Below are 18509 nucleotides of genomic sequence, written 5' to 3'. Positions count from 1 at the left end.
ACCCAATTTGGTAGACACAAAATTTGTTAAAGGAAAAACTCGGTTGAAACATAAGGGTAGCACGCTTATTTACATCGACTTTAACATTACAGACCTGCATTTGTTTTATGCGTTCACTTGATTCCGCGAATGTGAAATAGACATGTTTATAATCAACCAATTGTGAATTTCACCGTCAAGAATTAAAATAAAACCCAATGTTTTATATAATAAGCGGAAGTCGAAGCAATAAAACCGACGGTCGTTTTGTTTACAGTTTCTGTGTTTGGCTCTCACGTATGCTGTTACGCCTGTCATCTTAAATTAACAATGTTTATACATACACGATTTTCAGTTGCCTCTGATACGTAGGTATACGTGAGTAAATTGTTTCGTTATTTTATTGATTATTACAAATCAATATTCAAACGACCCAATTCATTTTCCCGAAAATTTGAGAATATAATAATTTTATTCTTAGTATTACACTACATCTATCCCAACTGATATACGTGTCCTTGCAAAAATGTTGATGACGTCATCGCAATTTTTTTTTAAATTCCCACTACAAAAATGTAATGAGAAAAAAAAACACAATAGGCATGCAGTCGTCAAGTTTCCGACAGCGAGGGAAGTACTGTCTAAACTCTTTAGACCAATTTTTTTACTTCTCGAGCGTAAGCAAAGGAAGTATTGTAATCGAGTCCGTCGGCCGACTCTCTACTTTTACGTTTTCTCGATCTTTCATGACCCCTAGAAGACGAAGAAATAGGTCTCCCATTTCCGTCTGTCTGTCCGTCTGTCCGTCCGTCTGTCCCTCTGTCCGTCTGTCGGTCTGTCTGCCGTCCCGGATTTTTATTAGACAGATAATCTCCGAAAGTACTGGACCGATTGTTGTGAAATTTTGTACTTATATTAGGAATATCATCTAGATGGTAAAACGCTAACACTTCAAAATTGTACATAGTAAATGGGTCTTAAATTGTATAAAATAACATAGTCCTATACATGTCGTTTACGACTCCGAATCGAGTTTTTACCCGAAACGTCCAGATTTTTGGAAAAAAAATCAAAATTATAAAACAACATTTTCCAATTTAATTTTGAATCTGCTAACCCGAATGTTTTGAAATGTTGCAGATGTTTTAAGGCTCTAAAGAGCATCATAAATCTTTAGTCAAAATATATTTGGTTATCACCTCAAAAAAATTGATGACGTCAGCTTGAAAGTTTGCCGAATAAATCCTATCTAAACCGTACAAAATATGATGAGTCTGTACTTGTGATTTATCACTCCATTCATATTTTTTTGATTTGCATATACAGGGTGACTCAAAAAAGTTAATGAATGCGTAAATTTATTTTATTGATTTAATCAGGAACTGCAAAACCGAATGCTTTGAGATCTTGCAGATGTTTTAAGGTTATAAAGAGCATAATAAATGTTTAGTCAAAATATATTTGTTAATTCCCTCCACAAACTTGATGACGTCAGCTCAAAAGTTTGCCGAATAAATCATATCTAAAATGTACAAAATATGATGAGTCTGTACTTGTGGTCTATCACGCCATTCATATTTTTTAGATTTGCATATACAGGGTGACTCAAAAAAATTAATGAATGCGTAAATTTATTTTATTGATTTACTCAGGAACTACAAAACCGAATTCTTTGAAATCCACTGCGAAAAAAAAACATAATAGGCATGCAGTCGTCACGTTTCCGACAGCGAGGGAAGTACTGTCTAAACTCTTTAGACCAATTTTTTATATTTGACTCTTTTTTTGCATTTTCAAATAAATTTTATTTAAAGATATTTTATGTTTTATGTACAAGAGATTTAGTAGACCATATCAGAATAATTCATTAAAATAACTGAGGTAAATCACAAACAAGTTAGCAGTATAAATAAGACAATTTTGGTCTCAAAATATAATTTTCAGAAAGGATTTTTGCGAATGTAAATATTTAACGATATAGCTATAAGTGATCAAAAAATTACGCACTAATCCAACGCACCCTGAGATACGTCCGGTATTACATTCTTCAAACGCGGGGCATATTTTTATTGTGTAAGCTTCCCATTTTTCAGAATAACATAAAGCAGAAAAATTGTATTTATCCACAAACTGGAGCTTAAAGTTCAAGAATCTATATCCCATTTGAATTTGTATATTTCAGAGGTAAAATTAAAAATGTCATACTTTTAAATAAAATCTAATCGTATCTATTAGTTCTCCATTGCGTAAATAATCTTAAATAAAAAGCACTTGTCGATGTTTTAAAAAATATATTTTTGTTAAGAGCTACTTAAAAGATATATTTTTTTATAAATACTGATTGCTTTCTAGAGTCTCTGTCAAAAGAGTTTTACGAATAATCAAGTTAACACCTTAATAACAATTACCTAAAACTCTGTCATTGTAGTTGCAAGTTACAACTATTGCATAACGATTACTTTTTATTGTGATTAAACATGGCATCGGTAAGTTATTGCAGAAAATACATTTTATAACAATTTATTTACAATTACATTTATTTATAGACTTCGAAAAGTACAAGTGTCGACGAACGAAGCGAAACACCTCAAAATTCTTCCCCGGTAAGTTAGACACTGATTTGAGTTTGTTATTTAAAAGTAGATCAGTCAGCATATACTACGCGATACGTGATAATATAATCGTTGCGTGAATTTGAAGTAAAACTAACCCATTTTTGTACAGTATAGTTAGCCACTTTAATGTTAATCGCTCCGACGCGAAGTTCAAGTGCATCATTGTACCTGTTCACTCATTCCTGTCCGGATTCTGATCATAAAGTATCAACACATTTATATTATCAAAACCATTTTGTTACCTAATTTATTTTTACATACAGATACTGATCTCTTAATTTTATTGTTTAAAAATTGTTAGAAGATAGTTATATCACTGTGTCCGATCAGAAGTGATAACATTACAATGTGATGATGGAAAATTTGTATGAAATCTTAACGTGATAGAGATAAAGGTAAATCTATTATACAGGGTAACGGGTGGAGATATTGAAATTCCGTAAACGCCTTTGTTGTTAACTTGAAGGGCGAAGCTTAATTTAGTACATTGCAAATATTGACCTATGTACGGTGGCGGCGTCGCGATATATTTTTTTAATTACAACGTAGGCATATATTTTTTAACGAGTTTTGATAGACTGTTAAGTTGTGATTACAATGATACAACCCAATATTTATTCCCTCCTTCTTGTTGATTGTAAAATAAAGTGCAAGTACTTAATATTACTCACCATAGTGAAATCACTTTTACTTTAAAAAACTAAGTCGCATGTTACGCGCTGTACACTTTTAGTTGCAAATAATTTTTGTATATGGTCGTCAAATAACTGTACAACTTTAGTCTTGAACTTTTTTTCTATTTCTAATAATTAACGAAATATCTAAACACCCCCTTAGCGATTCAACCTGTATATTTATTTTTCCACTAGTAGCATTACAATGACTAATTGTCGACTTGTTTAGAGGTCTGTAAGTTGGAAAATTGTGAACCTTGGTCAATAATGTAAACGTGAAGTTGGCAACCTAATGTGACAACTGTCCACAACTGTCAGAAAAAATGAGACAACCTGAAAACGATCATTTTGGAAAATTTGTTTTTAAATTATGCCCAGGAATGATTTCCAAACCCTGAATTGATTATTCTCGGTGTAATTGAGGATAAATTGGTGAAACTAAGTTGATGAAGTTGATGGGAGTTTACCGGAGTGAAACTGACTCATGGTTCCAATTTGGTTTGACTTGATTTGTCGTAGATGAGCTTTGGACGATTTCGGCGATTTTTTTTTTATTGAAGATCGAGCGGTCGTTGTATTCTTCTGCTACCCTGGAAGATTTCCATTTCCCGTGTCGCTTTAACGATAAAAGGCCGAATCTTTTTCAGCCAAATTTGTCGCGGTCGCGTAAGTACGACGGAATGAGGAGGGGTAAATGATAGTTCACTTTACAACATTTTTCACACAAAAAATTATTAAAAGCGGGAAATATGGAGGAAATTAAAACAACAGTTCTGGACCATTTCTGGATTGTCAAAAAATAATAAAATTCCAAAGCTTACTAAAATGACGTGAACACACGTTTTTATTGATGCACTTCAGAAAAAACATTTTGAAAATTCGCAAACCTCAAATGGGCTACTAGTGGAAAATAGTATATTATTAGCCAAGGTTGCAAAGCCAAGCATTCTAGACCGAGCGCAAATTAGAACCCGAGACGCGCGGCGTCGAGGGCTCTGAAGCGCGTGGTCTAGAAGTGGCTTCACAAACGTGGTTAATATACTATTTTTTTTAACTAGCAGCCATGAAGCATGCAAATTTCGACTCATTTAGAGGTAGCAAATTCAACTTTTGCGACACGGGTTCAAAAAGAAGATTGAGGTTATGTACGCAATACTTGATGTGATTGTTTCTCAAAAAATGAATAAATGTGTGCTACAAACATTACTTGAGTATACGCATGGTAGTTGGTACACGGTAGAAGATAAAATGATTAATTCATGGACAAGTGTAAACGGTTTTCTTTGTGTTGAAGATTTAGAGGTCTATTTTGTAACTCTTAACGATCTCGCTAGAGCATCGTTAACTTACGATAATCGTTCCCATAACGATTTTGGGACTGATAGCGATTTTGTAACATCTATCGTCTCGTTACATAGCGATCGTATCGTTAGAATGTCATCGTTCCGGAACGATAGGTTTCAGATCACCGTTAGAAGTGTCAGAACACGTTAGAAAAGTATTTATACAATGAAGAGGAACGTTTTGGTGCAAATATGGGTAGAGAAGGTAAATGTAAGTAATTAATGTATGTTTGGATTAGGTTGATAACTTATTATATATTTTTTTTACTGCAGAGACAGAATGAGAAATTTGTCTCGGGTCTTAAGAGATGTAAACGACCCCTTGATCGTTCGAGAAGAAACCTTTAGGAAGACCTACCAACTGTAATGGGAAGCGGCGAGAGATACATTTCCAGAAATACTGCCGCAGAGTTCTGTATTATTCACCAGAAGTTGCAGGAAAAATTACATACTCATGTGCTGTTTCACACAACATCTTACGCATAGGAAATATCAAAAATAACGAGATCAGTATTGTCTATGACAAGGAGAACGATAATAATGAAGAACTTGAATATGAAGAAGACAATTTACTACATGAATGGCATATCACAAGAAATAATTTAATAATACAGCATTTTCAATAATGTATTTATTATTTTTTTTACAACATAACGAAATTATTAAACAGTTCCTCTTTCATATAGTCTTAAATTTCTGGCCTTCTTTCAAACATTGAATTTCCAATCTACAAATCTCTGGAACACACAGTGATGTTTACTTACCAGGCAGTACATTGTAATTAGAGTGCCCTATGTTATATTCTTGGTGTACTAAAAAACACAGAGGTTATGGTTTATTGTGTAACAGTATTTATAAAGATTAAACATCTCATTTCTCATAATTGATTGGTCATGACTAAACAAGATGTTCACTTTGTCATAACCAAAGTGTTGATGTAAGCAGAATAATTGCTAATAGTTGTACGATAAATTATAGTAAAGTACACATTTTTAAAAAGAGTGTTCGGGCGATTAATTAATTACACATACCTCTCTGAACTGCTGAACACTTTTTTGTGGTCCTCCCACAGAATTTAGTTTTGCTACCAACCCTTCTCATATCTTTTCTAAAAGATCTGGCTTGTCCGCTATGAACTTTTGGGCCCTAAAATCTACATTACCTTCTAACTCCTTCACATACAACTCATGTTGCTGTTGGGTAATACGCTGGGCCCTTTTACGTTTTTTCATTGCTCCCGTGAACGTATTGTAAACTGAATTTCGTGTTAGTGTGATTATTTTGATGTTTTTCTTTTATAATTATTGTTTACTTACATGTTATAAGTTCACAAATTTGTCCAAACTTCAATCAGTAGCAAAACAAATGTCACATGTCACAACAGAGAACAACGTAATCTAGACGCTACACAAATTTAAATACTACCGATTTTAAAAACATTAGATTCATCGTTCCGCTAACGATTTCGAAACTTTACGATTACGATAGTGTTTATAAAATTGGAAATTTGTACTTAGATTAAGGGGTCTATTATTTTGTAATTTATCGCTCCAGAACGATCTCGTTCCCAAACGATAATCGTTAGAAGCAATCGTAAAATCAGTTTAGCGAGATTGTACAAATTTCCAATTTTATAAACACTATCGTAATCGTAAAGCTTTGAAATCGTTAGCGGAACGATGAATCTAATGTTTTTAGAATCGGTAGTATTTAAATTTGTGTAGCGTCTAGATTACGTTGTTCTCTGTTGTGACATGTGACATTTGTTTTGCTACTGATTGAAGTTTGGACAAATTTGTGAACTTATAACATGTAAGTAAACAATAATTATAAAAGAAAAAAATCAAAATAATCACACTAACACGAAATTCAGTTTACAATACGTTCACTGGAGCAATGGAAAAACGTAAAAGGGCCCAGCGTATTACCCAAGAGTAACATGAGTTGTATGTGGAGGAGTTAGAAGGTAATGTAGATTTTAGGGCCCAAAAGTTCGTAGCGGACAAGCCAGGTCTTTTAGAAAAGATATGGGAAGGGTTGGTAGCAAAACTAAATTCTGTGGGAGGACCACAAAAAAGTGTTCAGCAGTTCAGAGAGGTATGTGTAATTAATGAATCTCCCGAACACTCTTTTTAAAAATGTGTACTTTACTATAATTTATCGTACAACTATTAGCAATTATTCTGCTTACATCAACACTTTGGTTATGACTTATGACAAAGTGAACATCTTGTTTAGTCATGACCAATCAATTATGAGAACTGAGATGTTTAATCTTTATAAATACTGTTACACAATAAACCATAACCTCTGTGTTTTTTAGTACACCAAGAATATAACATAGGGCACTCTAATTACAACGTACTGCCTGGTAAGTAAACGTCACTGTGTGTTCCAGAGATTTGTAGATTGGAAATTCAATGTTTGAAAGAAGGCCAGAAATTTAAGACTATGTGAAAGAGGAACTGTTTAATAATTTCATTATGTTGTAAAAAAAATAATAAATAAATTATTGAAAATGCTGTATTATTAAATTATTTCTTGTGATATGCCATTCATGTAGTAAATTGTGTTCTTCATATTCAAGTTCTCCATTATTATCGTTCTCCTTGTCATAGACTATTGATCTCGTCATTTTCGATATTTCTTATGCGTAAGATTGTGTGAAACAGCACATGAGTATGTAATTTTTCCTGCAACTTCTGGTGAATAATACAGAACTCTGCGGCAGTATTTCTGGAAATGTGTCTCTCGCCGCTTCCCATTACAGTTGGTAGGTCTTCCTAAAGGTTTCTTCTCGAACGATCAAGGGGTGGTTTACATCTCTTAAGACCCGAGACAAATTTCTGATTCTGTCTCTGCAGTAAAAAAAAATATATAATAAGTTATCAACCTAATCCAAACATACATTAATTACTTACATTTACCTTCTCTACCCATATTTGCACCAAAACGTTCCTCTTCATTGTATAAATACTTTTCTAACGTGTTCTGACACTTCTAACGGTGAGCTGAAACCTATCGTTCCGGAACGATGACATTCTAACGATACGATCGCTATGTAACGAGACGATAGATGTTACAAAATCGCTATCAGTCCCAAAATCGTTATGGGAACGATTATCGTAAGTTAACGATGCTCTAGCGAGATCGTTAAGAGTTACAAAATAGACCTCTAAGTTTGATTAGAAATCAAAACAAAATCATGTTGCGTCAAAAAATTGGACGTTTATTTTTTCAGTTTATTGTCTTATGTTTTCTACTAGTGAAAAAAATAGTAGGTATATTAACACGGTTGCAAAGCCACTTCTAGACCTCGCGCTTCAGAGCCCTCGACGCCGCGCGTCTCGGGTTCTAATTTGCGCTCGGTCTAGAATGCTTGGCTTTGCAACCTTGGCTAATAATATACTATTATGAAGACTAACTTTTCTTATACACGATACTGTAAGTCATAATGATTGTTTAGTTAATTTTTACTTCCCGTTCGTAATTTGATCAATGAAATAAATTGCTTCATTTATTAATTTTTTTGAGACCCTTGTATAAACAATTCTTATATTTGGTCTGAGGCTATTTAGGTAGAAATTCCTTTGCCCTTTGCTTCTGAGGTACAATGAAATAAATACAGTTTCCTAGATAAATTATAAGGAATTTAATGCATAAAATGATATATTGGTTAAATGAAGTACTAAAAAGTAGAATAATTGTGTTAAAAATCAAGGCGGATTCATAATACACGGTCACAGAAGTATATTATTTAAAAAATTTAGATGAACTTTACTACGCAAAATGATAAGGGAGCGTCATCTGATTGTTGGTGGTTGGTGGAGACGATTAGACAAATTTTGGTTAAAGTGTTAGCATCTACACAAATTCTGAAAATACATGAACTTTGACAACAATCGGTTGAGTAGTTTTGGAGATTTTCCGTTTAATAAAATTGTACCAATAGTTAAAATTTATCTTTTCGAAAACTTAATGTCTTCATCCAAAATTTTGGTGGATAAAACCTGTCTAAAATGTGGAAATTTTATTAATGTATACAACTTGTGGTTTATTGAGTAATAATATTCTTTAAGTAGCTTATTCGGGGTGACTAAAAAAAAATAATAAATTACGAAAGTAATTTATTTTTTTGATTAAATCAGAAGCAGTTCGAACAATTTTTGTGAAAATTTTTGGAATTTCAGAATTTTGCTGACGGCTGACGCTATCATAAAATTTTGTTATGGAAAACTCGCTTGATGCAAACGCATATTATGTTACTTTTTAGCTACTAGGGTTTAGTAGTCTTTCTTTTAATATAAAATCAGAAAAAATAAAATTCGCAAAAGCATTTTGTTCTACTTAGTTATCCAAAAAAATGATTTGTTGTGTACTTCTTATTTGAGTATTTCTAACTTTAACTCTCGAACATGAAAATACTTCCATTAAAATCAACCCGTTGCAAGATTCTTCAGAGGTAAGTCAGAAATAAATATTTCGTGTTTTCTCCACGTTCCATTAGCCCTAGAATATGAAATAATAATGGAGCCCCCGTTTCATCTGTATGTCGTCTGTCTATCTGTGGGCTGTTCGTGATTTTATTCGACAGATAAACTCCGAACTACTAGATCGATTGTTATGAAATTTTATATGTATTTTAGTAATATCGTGTACCTACATGGTAAAACACTAACCAAAATTTGTCTAATCATATCTACCAACAAATTGATCACGTCACCTCAAAGTTTTGCATAGCAATTGCTATTTAAATTTCGTAAAATATTATACACCTAAACTTGTAGTTTATGAATTAACTTGACAGCAAGAATTTGTAAAACTTACATCCGTGCAGTATTTATTAGAATTTGCAAATAATTTGGTCTGTTTTTCATGAAAGAGACAAGAAACTTTTGGTATCTACTCAATGTAGAATAACAAGAATCTCGATAAATAAAACCAATGTTTGTATTAGATCTATTTCTATAGCAGTTATTTTAGTATGTTCGATGTCGTGAAATGATGGTAAAAATATACAGTTTATTTTATAAATCGCTGTCATAATGTTCCTATATTCTTAAAATTTTTTAGCAGAGTTCAGAAAAAGAAATGCAATAGGGTTATTTTTAAATTTGTGCTACAAGATCCTTTTACGAAAAAAGAATCTTCATCTACAGAGTATTTATAAAAACAATTTTTTTGTTGCAATTTTCAAATATTGATATTTCTGTTTTTTTCAAATAGAACAGCCTGTATTTGCTACTACATATTAATAACATTTCAGAGTGGCTGTCGACACATTAGACAATGATCAGTTTGAGGTTCTGATTTAAAAGAAACAAGTCAGGATTTTGTGTTTACCTTTCCTTTCATTCAAAAACGACATGCCTTTTATTATAAAAATTCGTAAAAATACGCAAATTCAAAACTGCCAAGATTACACCGCGAACTAACAAATGTTTCTGACAAGAAAACTGAAAACATAAAATTTTAAAATTTTGTTTAGAATTTTTACCTGCGTCGACAACTATTATGTATTAAATTATATGTCTTTTTATTTAATCTGGACCTCTTACTTTATGAAACATTCTTTTCAGAAATTTAAGAAGAGAAGTGGTACCACAGACCTCGGCAAAGAGTACGAACATCTCTACATAGCGAATTTAGTTTTAAAATTAATCATTGACGACAAAGTGAAACATTTTTATCTGTCGTCGAACGATAGTGCATATGGTTCTTTCGATGGCGTTGTAGCTGAAATTGAATTCAAAGATCACACCGAAATTTTTGCTATTCAACTGAAAATTGAGCAGTTAAATGCATCAAGTGGAAATTGGAGCTTCGAAAAGTATTATAAAGACTTCAAAAAAGAGCCGAAGTTGTCTAAATCGCATATCAAGGTGGTTTTGTTTACTAATTCTAAGCTAAATGATGAACGAATAGAAAATTTTAAATTTGGCAAATTGACGCCACATGAACAAAACAGTTTGCTAAGTACACGTATATCCAAGTCAGGAGGACAGTGTTACAGATTCAAAGAAAATGAAGATAATTTTGAAAAATATGGAATTTCTTTTAAAAATTTGTATCTTTATACTAATCAAACTGATGCCGAAGAACTAGAAACGTGTACACTTCAGAGATTCGAGACATATTTCAAAAGCAACGAGACCGTTTTCCGGGAATATCTACATTTTATAACCCAGTGGAGCAAGAAGGAAGGAAACAAATTCAAGTTAAATAAAACATTGATGAAAAACATGATAAGCCTTTGTGTGTTTTCATCTGCTATAAAGCCGTTGTCTTTTGTTGCTGGTGGTTCAGTGGACGCCAAAGGAAAAAATTTTAAAGAAGCTGTTTCGAAATTTGACTTGACTGTAATAAACAAAAACAATTTCGACAAAATCGACTCAGTTTGGTCAAATGCTATCGACGATGTAGATAATATGAAAGAAACGATAAACGTTAATAACATGTACCAACTTATCAAAAACGGAGTAAAAACAAAAGAGAATCTCTATTATCACGACGCAACAAAAGTATCGAAGCTCATGTGGTTGCTAGGGAAAAGTCCGCTAGTCGTTAAAGGATGTCCACAAGTTTATGAAACAATAAAAATATGTCAGGTTCAAAATCTAATTATACTAGATGATCGAGAAACGTTTAATGGGTGTGTTAAAAAAAGTAGTACTGTAGATGGTCAACAAAAAACATGCTTCTTTGAAAAGTTGTCTGACTTAGAAAAACACCAACAGTTGTATGAAGAAATCCTAGCGAATTTTACATATTCATTGCAAGGGCAAAAAGACGTTGCATTGCACTATTTGCTAGAAATCTACAAAGATAGCGGCGACTTCATCACTACAGATGATTTAGTTGGAATGATGAAAGCTCCATTGCTGATTGGAAAATGCAAAGATGTTCTGCCACCCAGTCATGTTGAAAGAAAATTGACGAAAATTTTAATAGATGTAAAATTTTTGGAAAAGGTTAGTGAAAATACAATTGTTTTGGTCGATTGCGTAACAGATGTCAACTATTTGAAACAATTTTTACCAAATTTAGTAGTCAACGAAGTGAATGAAGTTGAGTTAATTCAGAACACAATTCATGAACAGAAGATATATATTTATGAAAAGGAAATTTCACACGAAGAATTTTCTGCATTGTGTAAAAAAAATTTAGAAATTCAGTTTCATTACTTCAGATATTTAGACAATCATCGTTTGGAATGGATGGAAAGTGAAAATTATGACTCGGAACGAAAATATATCAACGAACTCGGGAGGTTTCGTCTACAAAGTGACTTTATGGAGTACACTATACACGAGCGTCAGTACTTTAGTCATTCTCGACAAAATATCAACATTATTTCCGCCGATGCTGGAATGGGAAAAAGCACATTAACGAAGAGTTTAAAAAATAGTAGTATATCGACAAAGTGGATCATTTTAATCTACGCCAGAAATCATGTCTTACACTTCAAGAAACATCGGTCAAATGTGGAGAATTTCTTAAAATACATCCTAGAAGATACTTTTAAGGACTGCATTAACCCGTTCCACCAGAGAGTTTTCAAATCGATGCTGGAACAAAACCAAATACAACTAATATGGGACGGACTCGATGAAGCATCTGATGTCACTCAAATTTCCATCTTAGCTTTAGTAACTGCGTTTTCTAAAAAAGGAATGAAGCAATGGTTGACTTCTCGAATCAATTTAAGGGATATGTTGGAAAACGAATTAGGTACGTTTGCGCGAAATATAAAACAATTTAGTGAAGACGAACAAAAGGAATATATAAAAAACCGTTTAGAGATTACCGGTGAGAAGTTAAATGAAACTTTTAATAAAATAAGAAAAAATATAATGTCTTTTCCAAATTACGAAATTTTAGGCATTCCTCTACAAATTTATATGCTTACAGAATTATTTTTAAATGACAGAGACAAATACCTACCTTTGTTAGACAGTATTTTCACTGTTCTTGATCTATATGAACATTTCGTTAAAGAAAAATTTCATGTTTTATATATCGACAAAAAAGAAATTACATTAGGAAATGAGCAAAATATCAAGAATTTTGAAAACGAAAAGGACGCTAGAATGAATCACTATAAAAGTTTAGCTGCAAGTTATTACATTTATAACTCTTTCAAAAACAAGATTGTAAATAAATTATTCTCTAACGACAAGACGATTGGCAGTTTTGTAAAAAAAATTAAAAACGAAGGAGATGAGGTAGGATTTATAAGCCGCGTCATATCTAAATATGATGTAGAATTCATTCACAATTCGTACGGTGAATATTTTGCAGCTTTATATCTGTTTGAACACGAACCATCCAAAGCACGTGACAAAAATTTTATTTCTGACAGTAGATATAACAACATTCGGTTTTTTTTAGATTTAAAGTTAGTGGAAAATTCGAAATGTACAGTAAGTGTTATATATAAGAATCTTACAATTCTAAAAGAATTTACCCATGCAGATTTACTTAAAAAGGATATCATTGGTCGTGACATTTTGGAAGTGGCTTGCGCCTGGAATAAAAGTTATCCACTTGTTAAAAACAATATTATTTTGAATGGCGGAAGGTTCAAGACGAAATGGTTAATCAGCAATAATAAAAAAGTCGTCGGAGCCCTAAATTATCGTGATATAGCACCAGAAATTTATAAATTCAGGGCATCGCGTCATCTGTGTTTTAAAAAATTGATGATTTTGTTACCATTTTTGATTCCATTATATGACGGGAATCAGTTCGCTGAAGAATATTCAGTGGCAGTTTTATATTATGCAATTAGGTTTGATTGTCCAGTAATTTATGAGTGTATTGAAAATTCTATTTCTTTAAAAACCACATACAATGATATTAGTCCAAGAAGCATTCTAGCCTTAGCTCTTTTCAACAGGTCAGCACAAATATTAAAAACAGTTCTTCCTGAAAAACGATTTTGTTCTGAATGGGACTGCGTAGATGAACTTTCAATTTTGAATTCGGAAATTGACGAAGTATTGACTTTTGCGTTACATTTGCCAGAGTTTAGAACAGATGTGCCAAATTCGAGACGTCAGTCGTTAGCGCATTATGCATGTGAAAAAAATCTAACGAAGACGTTACGTTCACTAATTCTCAGAAAAGCAAACATGAATGATCGGGATAGGAACGGAAATCTTCCTATACATATTGCACATGAAAAGGGGTATTCAGATTGTTTAAAACACATAGCACAAATTGACGTTTTGGATAAATACGGTCGATTGCCGCTTCATTACGCTTGTGAGGATGGAGATTTAGGTGCGACAGAAATACTGTTAACCAATGGTGCGAAAGTTGACATTCCGGATAGAGATGGACGACTGCCGATACATTATGCTTGTAAACACGGAACATTAAACCTGGTAGAATTACTGGTAACGAACGGTGCGATATTTGATGTTCCGGAAAGAGGTGGTCAGCTACCGATGCACTATGCGTGCAGAAATTACTTGGAAGGATATGATATAATCTTATTTTTGCTAGAAAAAGGTGCGAAAGTGAATGTTCCGCAAGGAGATGGACGGCTGCCGATACATTATGCTTGTGAACACCGAAATTTAAATATGGTAGAATTACTGGTGACTAACGGAGCGAAATTTGATGTTCCGGACAGAGGTGGTCAGCTACCGATGCACTATGCGTTCAGAAATGATCGGTGGGGATGTGATATAATTTTATTTTTGTGTAAAAAAGGTGCGAAAGTGGATGTTCCGGATGGACATGGACAACTGCCGATACATTATGCTTGTAAACACGGGACATTAAACCTGGTAGAATTACTGGTAACGAACGGATCGAAACTTGAAGTTCCGGACAGAGCTGGTCAGCTACCGATGCACTATGCGTACAGAAATGATGGGTGGGGATGTGATATAATTTTATTTTTGTGTAAAAAAGGTGCGAAAGTGAATGTTCCGGATGGAGATGGACAACTGCCGATACATTATGCTTGTAAACACGGAACATTAAACCTGGTAGAATTACTGGTAACGAACAGAGCGAAAGTTGATGTTCCGGACCGAGGTGGTCAGCTACCGATGCACTATGCGTGTACAAATGACAGATGCGGATGTGATATAATTTTATTTTTGTGTAAAAAAGGTGCGAAAGGGGATGTTCCGAATAAAGAAGGACGACTGCCGATACATTATGCTTGTGAACACAGAAATTTAAACATGATAGAATTACTGGTAACGAACGGATCGAAATTTGATGTTCCGGACAGAGCTGGTCAGCTACCGATGCACTATGCGTTCAGAAATGACCGATGGGGATGTGATATAATTTTATTTTTGTGTAAAAAAGGTGCGAAACTGAATGTTCCGAATAGAGATGGACAACTGCCGATACATTATGCTTGTAAACACGGAACATTAAACCTGGTACAATTACTGGTAACGAACGGAGCGAAATTTGATGTTCCGGACAGAGGTGGTCAGCTACCGATACACTATGCGTGTAGAAATTATTTGCAGGAATGTGATATAATTTTATTTTTGTGTAAAAAAGGTGCGAAAGTGAATGTTCCGGATGGAGATGGACAACTGCCGATACATTATGCTTGTAAACAGAAAACATTAAACCTGGTAGAATTACTGGTAACGAACGGATCGAAATTTGATGTTCCGGACAGAGATGGTCAGCTACCGATGCACTATGCGTTCAGAAATGACCGATGGGGATGTGATATAATTTTACTTTTGTGTAAAAAAGGTGCGAAAGTAGATGTTCCAGATGGAGATGGACAACTGCCGATACATTATGCTTGTAAACACGGAACATTAAACCTGGTAGAATTACTGGTAACGAACGGTGCGAAATTTGATGTTCCGGACAGAGGTGGTCAGCTACCGATGCATTATGCGTGTAGAAATTATTTGCAGGGATGTGATATAATTTTATTTTTGTGTAAAAAAGGTGCGAAAGTGAATGTTCCGGATGGAGATGAACAATTGCCGATACATTATGCTTGTAAACACGGAACATTAAACCTGGTAGAATTACTGGTAACGAACGGTGCGAAATTTGATGTTCCGGACAGAGGTGGCCAGCTACCGATGCACTATGCGTACAGAAATGTTCTGTGGGGATGTGATATAATTTTATTTTTGTGTAAAAAAGGTGCGAAAGTGGATGTTCCGGATGGAGATGGACAACTGCCGATACATTATGCTTGTAAACACGGAACATTAAACCTGGTAGAATTACTGGCAACGAACGGAGCGAAATTTGATGTTCCGGACAGAGGTGGTCAGCTACCGATGCACTATGCGTACAGAAATGTTCTGTGGGGATGTGATATAATTTTATTTTTGTGTAAAAAAGGTGCGAAAGTAGATGTTCCGGATGGAGATGGACAACTGCCGATACATTATGCTTGTAAACACGGAACATTAAACCTGGTAGAATTACTGGCAATGAACGGAGCGAAATTTGATGTTCCGGACAGAGGTGGTCAGCTACCGATGCATTATGCTTGCAAAAATTACTTGGAGGGATATGATATAATTTTATTTTTGCTAAAAAAAGGTGCGAAAGTGAATGTTCCGGATGGAGATGGACGGCTGCCGATACACTACGCCTGTGAACACGGAACTTTAAGAACACTGAAATTATTAGTATCGAATGGTGCGAAAGTGAATATTCTGGATCACAGTGGCAAACTGCCGATCGACTACGCGCAGAAAAACCGAAACTTTGACAGTAACATGTTAAAAAAACATGAAATCTAAAATCCTCGAAACAGTTACCGATAAAGGGGTTCTGATAAAATTTTTTAATGGATATCGTGTAGTACTTTTGTTACGTAGGTACATGCATATGCGTGATTCTATTTCATTTGACATGTCCATCCAGCCAGTTACTACTAATTTATACTTGGGAATCGTTTTCATTTAAAGACGGCGCAACCTAACGATGAAGTCCTTACTCCTTACCAGTTTCACTTCCATGCACACGCATATAAGCAATAAAACTTTTTGGCTATTATACACTAGTTACAAAATTTTCTTCTTTTTATGTCCGATGATCGAAAAAGACAGCTCAAAAATATTTCAGTTTTTGTGACATTTTAAATTAAAATATATATATTAGAAATAAATTACTTATAAATAAATCAAAATCTATTAAAGTAAGGATGTTATTAGATGCAAAAAATTTGGCAAACTGCCATTATAATAGATTTAAAATGACGCGATTCCTTTGAAAGGACATTTTGGAGATCATAAAACACAGCTTAGAAAATTTGTTTACTTGTCAAGGCAATTTAAAAATATTAAATTTTAAGCCATTGAATTTATTGTTTTTAAGATGTATCACGGTTATTATAGTGCATCGTAGTAAAGGACCTTAACCAATCAAGTAAAATGAGCATATAGATCAAGATTAAATTTGTCATTAATTTATTAGGTGTGAATATGCAGAACATATATATAGATATACAAAACATTAACGTTCAAGTCCAATTCAAAAATTTATAGAGGAATGACCTGATATTTCAGTGTTTTGCGACATAGTTATGTAAGATCTAATTATTTTTAGACCGTTAAATGATAATAACAAATTAATATTTTAAATATAAACGTACAGGATTTGTCAAAGATTGGAATTTTCACCGTTTTCTTTAACTTGATATTTATACCGATCGGTTTGAGGAATTCTTAAATTTTTAACTCTCTGGAAATAGTCTGTGATATCTGTCATAAATGTTATATATTTTAGTATAAGTTTATTTATGTATGTATTATGTACGGTCGTGGACAGTGAATTTCGTCTACCCAATTTCTTTGACAGAAAAAAACTCTAAATTAGCCCTTAGATCTTTCTAACCTTTTTTTGTGATTTTGACATAAAGGGGCAAACATTTTTTTATACGATAACTAGCACTAGTCCGCGATAAGCCCAAAAGTGTAGCGACATCCCGTCTTGGAAAAGGGATATTAGTTTACCTTCATTAAAATAACTAATCGATGGCAGGTTCGAAGCTAAATTAAATTTGACAATACTTATGTCAGTCATGACAATTAAGCACCGACTACAGTGAATTTTTGTGAATTCGCGTGAATTGTGTGGACGAAATTCACTGTCCGCGACTGTACATTAAAATTATCGGGTGTCTGATTGAACCCTGGTTAGTGGGCTACTTCCCACTTTACTGTTTTTTTTCTAATGTCATATACCTAGTGTTTGTCATTGTATTCGAGACAGTTGTCATTTCGCTGTCAAAGTCAATTTAAAAGTTATTAATTCACAAAAGTTGATGTGACAAACGAATGACAGCTGCTAACATCACAGTCTTGACCAGGTTTTCATTTAGATACCCGATATTTTATGGCAAATAGTTAATGTGTAGCGTAAAATGTACTGTCACGCCCTGTGACCATACAGAGTGTTTTGTAATAAAACCATGTATTTGTTACATTAAGATATACCAATTAAACTGTGATAATAAATGCAATTCTTGTTGATGTGGACCATTATTACACCAATGACACAATTCTTCAACGAATCCACGAACCAGCGACCATTCTTTTAAATTGGACATGGTAAGTGGACATTTATCTTTGTGATATTTAAAGTTACACTTTTTTTAATAATATGTATACTATGTAGCGCCCAATTCTTCTTTTCCAATGTATTATTATTAAAGAACTATGTTATTTAATTTTTAATTTAAACTTATTATAACTTTAAGATAACAAATACTGCACGCACACGTAGTATCCATGTTTTCGACAGTGAGCTTAAAAAATTATTAAGTATTAATTAAATAATCAGACGAAGAGAAAGCTCTCCACATAGCAACTAGTCTCGTCATTTAGAGTCGATTGCGTCGATAAGAACTTTAAACCTTAAATGCATAATGATATGGT

General features: G+C 33.6%; 2 protein-coding genes across 2 annotated transcripts in view; both read left to right on the top strand.

The window, feature by feature from the left end:
* Positions 1-16617, top strand: part of LOC135138033 (serine/threonine-protein phosphatase 6 regulatory ankyrin repeat subunit C-like) — a 74966-nt gene extending 58349 nt beyond the window's left edge. Inside the window, exons 2-3 of the mRNA XM_064067863.1 lie at positions 14254-14331; positions 15964-16617. Coding sequence (XP_063923933.1) covers positions 14254-14331; positions 15964-16370 — 485 coding nt within the window. The 3' untranslated portion in view covers positions 16371-16617. The remainder of the gene's footprint in view (positions 1-14253; positions 14332-15963) is intronic.
* The window catches only part of LOC135138031 (uncharacterized), a 70869-nt gene that overhangs the window by 34355 nt on the left and 18005 nt on the right, over positions 1-18509 (top strand). The window lies entirely within an intron of this gene.

The sequence above is a fragment of the Zophobas morio genome, unplaced genomic scaffold, assembly GCF_036711695.1.
Source record: "Zophobas morio isolate AGI-343-1 ecotype UQ-CSIRO unplaced genomic scaffold, CSIRO_AGI_Zmor_V1 ptg000030l, whole genome shotgun sequence".
Classification (NCBI taxonomy): domain Eukaryota; kingdom Metazoa; phylum Arthropoda; class Insecta; order Coleoptera; family Tenebrionidae; genus Zophobas; species Zophobas morio.
The sequence above is the reverse complement of the archived record's forward strand: the minus strand, read 5'-3'. Positions and strand labels throughout refer to the sequence as shown.